This window comes from Rhipicephalus microplus, chromosome 3 (genome assembly GCF_043290135.1).
Source record: "Rhipicephalus microplus isolate Deutch F79 chromosome 3, USDA_Rmic, whole genome shotgun sequence".
Lineage (NCBI taxonomy): Eukaryota > Metazoa > Arthropoda > Arachnida > Ixodida > Ixodidae > Rhipicephalus > Rhipicephalus microplus.
In genome coordinates this window covers 101,951,191-101,963,696 of record NC_134702.1, presented here as the reverse complement: position 1 = coordinate 101,963,696, position 12,506 = coordinate 101,951,191, and the positions used below count along the sequence as shown (strand labels likewise).

Here is a 12,506-nt window from a genome sequence, read left to right as displayed (position 1 = left end):
GGTTGATTGAATTCTAATGTTTTCTTTACTCTGTTAGCAATTACCTTTGTAAATAGCTTGTACACTACAGAGAGCAAGCTGATCGGCCTGTAATTCTTCAAGTCCTTGTCATCTCCTTTCTTATGTATTAAGATGATGTTAGCATTCTTCCAAGACTCTGGTACTCTTCCCGTCTGGAGACACCTCGTAAACAGGGTGGCTAGTTTTTCTAACACAATCTGTCCTCCATCTTTCAGCAGATGAAATGCTGAAAGGGTAAACCCAGTCTTTTGGGCCGTTCCTTGGTCGGCGAGCAGGCCCTTTGCATGCCTTTTGGAAGAGCCAATACGGTGGACCAGTGTTATTTCATTCGAGGTAGTTGTAACTTCTCCACATTGATTGTGTTTCTGTTGTAGCGTTCTGTGCTCAACTGGGGCCTGAAGGGTCATTCACACCGGTGACTGGCACTGGTCATAAAGTGACCATATCTAAGAGGTCGTTTTGGCCGAAAACCAACCATTGGAGCTCATTCGCTCACCACTCAATTTTTCAACTGCGCGATTGCAGTCCCAAAGATACTGAACCAGAACCAATTTTTCGCGCAAGACTATTAACCTCCTTACTTTTACGGTATAATGACTCTGTAGGTAAGGCGTGAATTCGGTGTCAACAGGTACGCATCAGTTTACGCGGTGTGAGCATCAGTCGTCTCTACTCCTGCTTGTGCGGTCGTCAGTAGCAAATGGTCGCACGACCTGAGCCATCACCTGCAGTGTGAATGAGCTGCGTGGCGTTTACGCACACGTTAGTGACTGGATGCTTCAGTTTCAGTAATGGCCACGATTCCTGTGAAATCACTGCCTTGAGGAATCCCTGCCTATATAGTTGCGTACCACAAGTTTTGCCGTTCCCGGGCTTGAAGCGCGAGAAACGAACAGCAACACTCTTTTCAACCACTTCATTTATTTACTTCCACCTATTTTGCTCAACAATCACTGCTTGTCATTGTCTGAAAACAAGAGACATGAAGCGACATTCACGTCACTTTCATTTACAAGAATACTAACCTCGCTAAAACGTGGCTACGAACAACCGAAGATTCCCGTCAAAGGTAGCTGTACCAGATATCAATCAGTTGCTTCCGTGTACATGAATGCAACTGGTGTGATTCCTCGATACGTTTATCACACGACTGTGGAGCCATGCTATAATCAGGCGAAGAAGTAAACAGTCGGGCAAATAGCCTTACAGATATATTGAAATTTCAACATTCAAAATAGCAGTTGACTTGTTTCAATGACGCATGATGTTACAACAATGAACATTCGTGAATTTTTCTCAGACTTTAGTGCCATTAAGAAATTTTTTTATATCGTCTAGTTTGCCCGTTTCGTTGGGCTCAGTACCACTGTGAATGATCTGTCATAAAATGAGTGGTTCATCAATTTTACAAGACTTAAGAAGAGTGTAAATTATAAAGTACGAAATTCGCGAAATTATACAGAAATCTTGGTGCGTGACAAAAGGTATTCTCTCCGGTACATTTCTTCATATGTGTTATTTTTTTGTTTATGGGTTTCTTTGACGACCTAATAGGCAATGTCATATTGAAGAATGTGGCATAAAGACATAATGTGGATGTGCACAGTTTTTTTTTCTTTTACGATTGTCTCTAGACATTGACCGAAGCATTGACCAAGACATTGATAGGCGCAAGACTTCTTACACAAAGACGGTACGTACAGAAACCAAAATGACTAGAGACACTGTGCGTCATCAGCCCATAACAGCAGCAGTGAGGGTTCTGTAAATTTTTACACCCTTCAGGAATAAAAAAAATGGAGATAGCTATAACAATTCAAAGTGCACAACCCAATTTCTCTGTTTTAATTTCGCTAAACTAACTCATTGACAGCGTTTTACCATGAACACCAAGACAAAGCTGTCCTAGAAACTCATTCATCCAAAAACAGGTACAGTTCTCACCCACAGGTATCAACAGGAGTATCTGTCTTTATTTTGTCATGACAGCAGTTATGCGCTATATCGAGGAAGCTAAATATATTTCACCACGTTACAGTCAGTTATATCTTGCGCAACAGCACATGGTTGACCAACTCTATCCTTCAAAAAACAATGAGCAAAGTCTGAAATAGAGCAGGTCTGTGCCACCGAGGTGTAAAAGCAGGAAAACGCGATAAATCGAGTCTCCAAATAACAATCAGGTTTCGGCAACAGGGTTGACAGTTTATTAGCCTGAACCCTCAGAAGTACTTTTATATTATTCCAAGCCCGTCATAGAGCGTTGTGACAGTTTATATATACTGTAGTCTCTACAAATCATGAGTTCATATTGACGAGTTCCCGCGAATCACCACCACAGGATCCAGTATACAATAGCGTATGTCACGTGAGAACTTCTTCATTTGCATAAGATCCTACATGGCCCTGTGAGATCAGTGCGTGGACATGTTATGTGAGCGTGTGCTATATGAAAGTTACATGAGCGTACGTACTGAGTCACAACATACCGTATTTCGCTTGCGCAGTAACGTGATAGCGCGTAATATTCAGCTTGGCACTGCCATCAGTGACGGAAGCGATGTCTTCGTTCCTGCTGTCCCGGGCACATAGTAAGAGTCAACCAGTTTTTATTAAATTTTTTGTTCAGATGCACGCTCCTCTTCCCTTTATTAAAAGCGAGCAGCCCACTGTCTTATATCTGTCCTATTTATTTGTATTGAGTGTCGCAGATATTCAGCCGTCAGAGGAGAAAAGTTTTTATCAGGAAAGATGGTGCGAAGCTATCCAGAAAATTAAGTGCAAAAAGAGACGAGTGCAATATAGTCGTTATGTATTAATTTTTTCATAAGAGAGTCTGCCTATGAAAATGCATTTTCAAACTATTAGATATTAGCCAATAAATAGGATCTCTCTGAAAACGAAAATACTATCACACGTAAGGATAATTATACAGGTCCTTCAATAGGAAGTTAGCAATTTCTTTTCAGAGCATCCTTGCCTTGGGACTAGACTTGATGAGATCGTCACTTTTCTGGGCTCGTTGCTCAACGACATCGTAACTGACGAGAACAACAGTACATATTATAGCTGAGCAGACTTTATGTTATCGCAGTGCAAGTAAATTTAAGGGTAAATAGGAAAGTAGCGATGAGATTAATGAATACGGAAGATCGTCGCACACACAAGCAAGTAATTCTTCCGGGACCTAGTTGTATACAACTAAGTGACTGTGGATTCCTCTGTATACAGAGGAATCCACTGTGATTGAGTTTGGACCTGTAAAGAATTTACTCCTCTCCATGTAATTTGCTGTGGTCTGCTGGCTAGCTGAGATGTTTGAGCGAATCAACCTGAAAGCCATATGCCCCGGGTACGATCCTCTTAACAAGATACTGACAGTCCTTTTGAGCCTCTCAGTGCAAGGGGCAACGCAAGAAAAATACGATATCCTCCAAAACACACGCCCCCGCCTTTTGCGCATATCGCATTGTCCTTGCATTGTTTTGTACACTAAAGATCGAATGGAAGCTATTTCATGACAAACCGGTTTATTTGACTTCAAGTTTCACGCTATACTTTAGTAGGTATTTCGTTCCTTGCAAGGAGCTAGTCCAACGTTGCAGATTTCACCTCAAATGCAACAGGAGACACATGTGGGTGAGCAGTGCTTCACCTAAACTAATTTACCAAGAAATATTCTATAGCTTGCAGTTGTGTATAAATAAATAAACTAAAAAAAAACGATCTGAAAATTGAAACGACCTGTACTGCTGACCTAGGTGCATAGAAACTGTGTTCAACCATATGACATATAAACCACGTATGACGCAGTGATATAACACTTCCGTGCGGATAGGCATGCGCAGTAGCACAGATCCTAAGTAACTAACATATTAACCATTGCAGAGCAAAGTACATGCACCGTGGCAATCGGTAATGCCATGAGTACAACAGAAATGGGCAATACATTTGAATCAACGAAGTGGTTCTACTTCTATTTTTTTAGTGGTGGTCTCAGTACTTCAAAAAACTTAAATGCCACAATTACGGCACCAAGGTTTTTCAACAGCACCATATTTCTGTTAAAACCTCGTTAATAGCCTGTAAATAGGTGGCACCAATAAATGGCACAATATTGACGAAGTGTTTTTGACAAGAGAAAAGCAGTCGCATAATAAAATGACAGGCAAGTACAAACACAATTTTTTTCTTATGTAGCTACGTTCCTGTTGCATTATATGCCGTTGTTCAACCCAGAAATGACAGTTGCATAAAGCGGAGATAAATGGGCTTATTTTTCAGGTTAAGCTCACACTTGCAATTACCATTATGCGTTAATGGCAAACTGTTTCACTTTGTGACTACACCATCCCACAGTTTACGAGTGAATAGATTTCATGGATGAATTAAGTGCGCGCTTAAATAGCAAAAACAAAAGAAACCACTAACATGAAGTTCTGCCTGCATAATACGCCATGAACGGCGTCTTAATTTTCCAGGGTTACGCCTCTCTTTTTTATACCCGCTTCATTGGATGAATTAAGGCGTCGCCGTCGAGGCTAATGGAAAACGTCTACAGAGATTAGCTTGACAGAATCAACGGGACATCTGTCACTGTGTTCGTGATCGAAACGTCTATTAGCACTATACGGCTCAGCTATATGGCGCATTTCCTACACAGACTTCCAGAAAACTTTTACGTGCTTTTTTAAGCTCGTGCTATTTTTCTATTTTCATTTGGGAGGCAAGAGACTGCAAAACGACGCTGATTTTGAAGAGGTCCCGTTGTATATGCCCATGTAACATGTACCAACAAGCCCAACAATAAGTTTACTAAAATATATCAGATTTATTCTGAGCTCGAGTGCCTCCATGCTCCTTCCGGGTATTTCACGCGGAGACCATCGCATGCATTTCATCGAATGACGTCTTACCAACTAATGAGGACTATAAAACGTCAGCGTTGTTTATGAAAGTTGTCTTAACATTCTTGTCGTCCTAAACATGCACTATCATAAACCACGTCACAAATATTTGTGCCATAGCTCTTGTTAACTTCACTCCTGACTTTTGGTTGAGCAGAACGAAGCAGGGGATGATGTAGCAAACTCAGAACACTCTGCCGTGTTTTTCAAGCCTCTTTTCTATTGAGAACATTCCTGTAATGTAGTTTGTCAGTTGCGTGTCATCTATCAAATGTCTTTTTTCTGCACATTCTTTGCAAACTTGAAACATCGGAATCGAAGTATCACCATTAGATTCCACAATAACCATTTGCTTGTGAACATATTTGAATTAGGCGTTTCATTTTTTTTCCAGGCCCCCGTACGAAACTTCTCTCAGATGACAAATAAAATGTAGGACGTATAACATGATACGTTACAGAACAATACACGTCGTGGGCATCTGCTTCATTCAACGGCACACTTCAGGTTACAACCTAAGCAAGAAATACACGTGCTGTCTATAGTTGTTCTTCCTTCAAGATATAATTATCCCCTATCTCATTTTCGGGATGTAAAAACGATTTTACGCGTTTAATGAATCTAAGTTTTTCACACGAAAATACGTTTGCAAAGTGATTTAATTTCATCAACCTGAACATATTAGCAAAGTTTACGAGACCATTGCTGATCATACTAGCGATTATCAAAGGTAATGTTTTAGGTAGCAACAAGTTTCATTTCGCCTTGTGGGCAATGCTTCCACCTGCGGAGAAAGAATGCACATTGAACGGAAAACAGCAAGTCTAACTATTTTACACAGGCGAATGGCAGGCACGCCACTGCAATGTGGATAGATCTTGCATTTCTCCGAGGTGGAAACCAGCTGTTTTAACTGCAGTGAAAACGGCAACATGTGTGATTGAAATTCAAGCTAGCTACAGCTCACGAGACGCTGATGCCATTCTTGCAGACAAAACGGATGGCCCAGCTCTCATTGCCTGATCGCCATTATTCACCACAGACCAAGAATCCGAATAACTTTCAGTAAGCGGGAGAATCTGGCAATATCTGTCGCATCATTCGCGTCCACGCAATCTCTCCTCCTAGCGGCTGTACACGTAGCATTAAACAACCTACGGCACAACGAAATTAAATAGACGCATCGATTATTGCACACAAGAGATACACGGGAAGGGTGAAAGCTAACCGCTCGTGTAGTCTTGACGACGACAAAACTTCCCTACAGAAATCAACAAGTACGGACTACTGTCTTTTTCACTAAGATGAAAGTCCCGATTCAGTGTCTCTAGACTTTCAAGACACGACTGTCATGACCATAAAGACTGGAGTGTCGAGCCACTGCAGCTGCACAGCCTGCGTCCATCAACTATCATGTTCACGCACACCGACTCCCTGTGTGCAGGAATCCAAAGTCACCGTATATCGTGATGAGCAGGTGGACAGGAGTAGAGTAGTGTGTGTAGTGCTGTTTGTAGTTGCCGATTGGGGGAATTGCCTATGAGTATGTTGCACCTTCGCAAAGGCAGGCGTCGATACCACCAACATAAACCAGCGTTAGTAGTACCTTAGTGCTTAGTGAGAATGTTTTCGTCGTGTCTTTTCAGTTTTTCTTCCCTCATAACCGTGAAAATTAGACACCGGCTTATTTTACACATACCTCCCGGTGACATTAATTACTGGTGCTTCTTTTGCAATAGAAATTCAGGAACACTTCGCTTTCCTGGCCCTGGCTACAGAGAAGTAAAACTGATCCCTGCCCCCAAGTTCGGTCTTTCATCCCAGCGAAGGGTATTCGTCGCCTGCAAACAAAGTTTGCTCGTTCACACCGACGCCGATCGCCGGCGTCATAGGATGCGACAGCGGTCCCTTCGACCTTGGTCGCCGGCCCCCCACGCACCGAGTCCTCCCCCGTCGTCCAGGGCTCGCACAATCTCTCGGAAGAGTAGGCCAACGTGCCAGTTGTACTTGGCCGAGCACTCGACGTAGCCGCATCGCCAGTGCTTCTTGACGAGGCCGGCGACTTCGCGGTGCTCGCGGGGTTCGCCCAGGTCGTGCTTGTTGCCGACCACAAAGACGGGCACGCCCTGCATGTTGCGCGACTCGACGATCTGCTCGCGCATGTTCTTCACGTACTGGAAGGTCTCCGGCGCATTCAGATCGAACACGAGGACGTAGGCGGACGCGCTGCGCAGGCCGCAGTAGCGAAAGTCGCTCCACTCGTAGAACGAGTTGGCCGGGAAGTACGGCACCACGGGAAGGTCTGTCACCTGCGACAGCGAAGTGGAGATGAACTTGACGTTAATGAAAACGACCGATTGGTCACTGTACCGGTATGCATTTAAGGAGCCCCTAAGAAGGTCATAATAACGTGAAAGATAAATACCATCTGTCATCCCAAAAACCACAGAGATAGAGACAAGGAAATAAGAACGCGGAATATATTGTTGTGATACTAAAGCATTATTAACGTGATAGACGTCTTTATCTCTCATCTTCACAGCTTTCAAGGATATGTGCATTAGGCCATCTGCTTTTTAGTGGTTTGACATAGTTCATTCAGAAAACAAAAAAAGCGCTTTATTTAGTACTCCTGATTATGAATCGACTACCCCATCAACGAACTTCGTTAAGCAATGCTGAGAAGGCCGATATGGTATGTCGATTTACCTGCAAGTCGTAGAGGCGTCCGTTCACCACCACCGAGGGGTGGTAAGTGCGTCGGCTCTCGGTGGGCACGTATGTTTCGCTGAACTCGCTCCACACAAACTGGTGGATGATGGATGTCTTGCCCACCGCCGGCGCGCCCAACACCACCACCTTCACCAGGCTCATCCGGCATGCACCACCGGGCACTGACACCAGAGGCGACCGCACACCTTAAGGGCTGCGCCACAAGTAAGCAAAATAATACAGAAAAAAGTTTATGAAACATAAGTTTATGAAACATAAGAGACCCTTAATCCATTGCCCCACTGGCATCGGCTGCCCGTTCAATCGCGATCTGGTGTTTATATTCGTGGAATAGAAAAACATTACACGCCACGTTCCCGACATACTCTCGAGGTTCTTGACCTTGGTACGGAAAAAGTCAATACACTGTACCACGGTCAACTCAAAGCATCCGCCACACCTGACACACACAGAACTGGCACCAAAACACAGAGAGAGGCTCGGCCATAGCTCTAACTTAGGCGACCAGCAAGTGCCGATAGATCGAAAGAGCAAATGCGCTGCGCTCTTACTTCAAAAGGATGCGATTCCATTTACCGGGTTAAAAAAAGACCTATGTACATTTCATAGCTGCTTGTCTGGTTTTAGTCACGTGTACCGAGATGGTTGTTGTTATGCCTAGATGCGGCTTTGTGAGACCTGTTGAGGTATTTGAACAAGGGAAAGGGACATCGGGTTATGTGGTTTCCTAAGCAGCTCCGCCCTACAAGCTTCCGTCGGGATTTTGAGGTGGAGTGTTTACACACATTACTACCTTGATGATGTGGCATCTTTGCAGCCATCCACCTATCCCGTAGTATATTACTGTGTATCATACCATTGTAGTATTACGCTGTGTTTAACCATGAGCAAGTACGCGTGATGAGGTGATGAGCATAAGGGGCCACAACTCCAGTGGATGCAACGCATGGCAGTTGAGGGTGTGCTTGCAGTTTCTACGGTCTGTTGTGTAGCTGCTATCACTACTATTAGATGGGCTTTCTGGCTCGGTGTATCGCCCTCTGGCCGTAAAAAGTGTCCCCAAACGCAGCGTCTTACGTGAAGTGTTTCAAATGGCCCCTTGTTTGCTCATGCGGGCAGTGTAAAATAGGTGGATGTTATTTCAGCTCGTCCCGACTCACACCCATGCGTGGTTAAGTATTGAAGAATTTTGCGAACATCAGCCTGCATCAATATGTCATTATGACGTCCAGTCTCACTGTCGATACGGCAAGTGTTAGCTACCATAGCATTGAGAAAAAAATGCAAGAGAAATCTTGCTTAAGCACTTACAAACACAATAACACCCAATCAGCAAAAAAAAAAAAAAAAAGAAAGCCATGGGCTTAGTGGCAGTGGCGTTATTCATAGCTTTGCAAAGTACTTCATGATTAACACAATCTAAACCCTCGGGCTTAATCCTTCTTGTACTACCGAAAATTATATTTCGAACGTATTACCATGCATATCTGTGAAATCATGCATTGTATTGCAACTTTCTAGGCTACAGGCTATATCATGGATGTACAGTCTACAGTGCATGTGGAGAACTACTATAATGTAATATCGTGCGAAGAGATACATTTGACAACCATTTGCAGACAATGCACATTTCGCAAAGTAAGTGTCAGCGGATGCATGCTGACTTGCATACTTAAATGAGGTAACTTAAATAACGTGGGAAATGAATTCTTTCTACAGCCTACAGTCGAAGGATTGATGTTCACTGGGGGCGAGCACAATAGCCCTCACAAAAAAAAGGTTCTTTTCTTTTGACGTAATATCCATTGGCTAAATCGCAGGAACCTCGACGCGTAAGTGAACGTGCTGCAATGCCATTATTGACAGAATACCCATGCTATACACTGCTTTGTAATTACGTAACCGCCTGCCTGCTTGCCCCATTAAAGCTGCACCACACAAGACAGTAGTTTCGTACACAACGCCAGTCAGGCAACGAGGGCTCATCAAAGGCACTTCCAACGCATAACAAAGCCACAGCTTTTTCTTCATCAAGATGTACCGCTGTAATTAGCCAACTTAAGTACAATCCCTCTAGGCAATCAACCTGCCAAGAGAGGCCGTACCTGCCTGCCTTGTTCACGTGCTTTAGTGGTTAGGATGCTCGAGCGTTGACCCGACGGTCGCAGGATCAAATCCCGGCAACGGCGGCCCCCCTTTGCTGGAAGGTAACTGTTCAAAGACCGTTTATCGAGATTTATGCGCGTTTTAACGAACCGCAAATGGTAAACATTACTGGAGCACTCTACTACGGCGTCCCTCACAATCACATTGTTTTGGGGTGCAAAACGCAACAATAACTATGAACCACGTAGGCGAGAAAAAAAGTTGTGATATTCTCGCTTGCCGAGGAAAATATTATATGAGCAAACTTTCTGTGTCCATTAGGTGTGCATTCGAATGCTCAGCTGAAGAAAGAAGCGCGTTCGTTCAGGCGTTGCCGAAGGTTGCGTGTTCACGTCGCAAGCACTTACCGTGTGTCATGACTCCTGCAGCTGAAGAACCGCTATGATTGCGGAGCTGAGACCTGTGAAGTGCGCCTCAGTTTGTCGCCACTTCTCTGTGTGTGACCTGCATATGCAATGAAGAAAATTAAGTAAAACACTTAATAATAATAAAATAGTGAAACCACTCTATCTTTTTAATGCCTGTAGCTGCATTGCATCAAACACAACTTCTAGTACGAGTTCGAAGTAAGCGTGATCGAAACGAGTTCGAAGTAAGTTCGATGTAAGCGAGTTCGGAGTAAGCGGGCTTCTTTACGCCACACAATGAGGCGATTAAAAACGGCATCTCGGCGATAATGCATGATTTGCGGAGGCGCCTTTTCGACTAATCTCTGTCCAGAACAGCACTTGCGGGAAAGTTTTTGTTCGAGTTTATAGTGAGAGTAATCACATTGCGAAGACTCCCACGCCCTGAATTATTCAGGCCATGTTGTGTCAGGGGACTGCCGCTGAGATTAAATTTTTGAAGCTTCCCTACGAACCAACTCCGGACTTCAGGAAGGTGCTTACGTAACAAAAGAGGTGTGCAAGTTTCCGAAATGATGGATGAGGGTGCGTGACATTAAAAGTGCTTTACGATGGCAGGCGTGGCACACACAAATAAAAAAATAACAACGCTTCAATTCTCGAGAAATTGGGGGGGGGGGGGCACGAAAACATTTGATAGTAGCAAGCCTTTTCACATTTGTTATTAAACAAGCGCACCGAGATCGCAGCTTTTCTTATAGGGCTGCCCCGACATGTCATAGATTGAGAAGAGAAAAATTATTCGATGAATGAAACATCCAGAAAATAAAGGAAAAAATTCGGCAGATCCGACGTACCTGATGGCCATGTTGTAATAATTTTATTGAGCGACGCGTCATAAAGTGACGCCATATGACTATAACTGTTGCACGCACACACGGATGTAAAAGAGTTGCGAATTAATTTATCGAATCGTTTCCACTTGCACAGCGATACCAACAGGGAAAGAGTATCGGTAACATGCAGAAGCGATAAGCTGATATGAAGCACTGGTGCTCGCGAGGATGGGAACACTGGACACTGCTACGAAAATCAGCTTCGACGCGTCGCACCTAACTGCAATTGACGTTAACCCGACGTGACAGCCGTAATATTTATAATACATTATTGTTCATAAAATCAGACAGACAACACTGCAATAACAATCTACGTTTTACGAACATTACGGCCTATTTGTAAAGTAGTCTCTGGGCCTGACGTGGCTCTGTGGTAGAATACTTGATCGCCACGTAGAATGCTTGGTATTGATTCCTTCTGGGACCCTGACATTTATTATTTGCATTCGTCGGGTCAATGCTGCTGATGTCAGATTTTTGTTACCATTAATTATTTGAAATTGCCAATTTGTGTTCTCGTCGTTTCTCGGTGGATAATGTGTGTCGATTACATGCGGTACATACTCGCATTCTACTGGCACATACCCGCCAGCAGGTGCACCACTGTTTGGCGAGAAGTGTTTGACGATGCACGTGATGGGATTGTGACATGTCTTAACCAGCGCGTCAAGACATACCGGTTTACGCCAAGTTTATACACTGTGATACACTGTGTGTAATGATAGCTGTGTACTTTCGGTAGATAGGTTGATTCCTTCAATTGCCCTTTCATGTAAGGAGTTAGCCTATCTATGGAAATATATGTGAATTTGCAAACTTCGCGTGGGATCATGATGATTGAAAAGCATTGTTAATATATACATGGTTGCCTTTTTCTCCAGTAAACATTGTGGTAAGTTGCACCTGTCCCGTCTTCATCTGTCGGTGTGTTTTTCGTGCGCTATAAAACTGCAGTGAATTGGACACGAGCTTGGTGCACGGTGTAAACGACATTTACGGCTCACGAGCGTACTCGACAAGAACTATACCACTTAAGTGCAGGCAAAATTGAGTTCTCGTACGCAGTAACATTCACCTTTGACACTGTGTGTGCAGCTCGAGCGAATCACGACTTTCTACGCTCGTTGGCGCGATGCCGCAGAGAATTAACTCTTTGCGAGAGACCTCGATTGAGCTGTTTGAACACTGGTGGCTGCCGCGAAAGTTGTACGCGTAAGAAAGAAAGAAAGAAAGAAAAAAAAGAAAGGAAGAAATAAAGAAAGAGAAAAAGAAAGAAAGAAAGAAAAAAGAAAAGAAAGAAAGAAAGAAAGAAGGAAAGAAAGAAAGAAAGAAAGAAAGAAATGAAAGAAAGACGATCTTATCGTGGGCGATATAGTTTATTCATTGTATAGGCAGCTCACAAAGGGAGAAAGAAAATAAAGATTGGTATGTGAGGT

General features: G+C 43.6%; 1 protein-coding gene across 1 annotated transcript; it reads right to left on the bottom strand.

The window, feature by feature from the left end:
* Nucleotides 1-925: 925 nt before the first annotated feature.
* Nucleotides 926-10,259, bottom strand: LOC142803852 (ras-like protein family member 10B). The gene is made up of 3 exons (XM_075890064.1): nt 10,175-10,259; nt 7,638-7,854; nt 926-7,237 (listed from the first exon to the last, which is right to left on the bottom strand). The coding sequence occupies exons 2-3, from the start codon at nt 7,800-7,802 to the stop codon at nt 6,815-6,817; spliced, it is 588 nt and encodes a 195-aa protein (XP_075746179.1). The 5' UTR covers nt 7,803-7,854; nt 10,175-10,259; the 3' UTR covers nt 926-6,814.
* Nucleotides 10,260-12,506: the final 2,247 nt, after the last annotated feature.

Bases quoted from the DNA above. Each gene is read 5' to 3' on its own strand.
- LOC142803852 (XM_075890064.1), bottom strand. From the start codon at position 7,802: ATGAGCCTGGTGAAGGTGGTGGTGTTGGGCGCGCCGGCGGTGGGCAAG. The intron at 7,238-7,637 runs GTAAATCGACAT...TCGCTGTCGCAG, and splicing joins GACGCCTCTACGACTTGCAG to GTGACAGACCTTCCCGTGGT.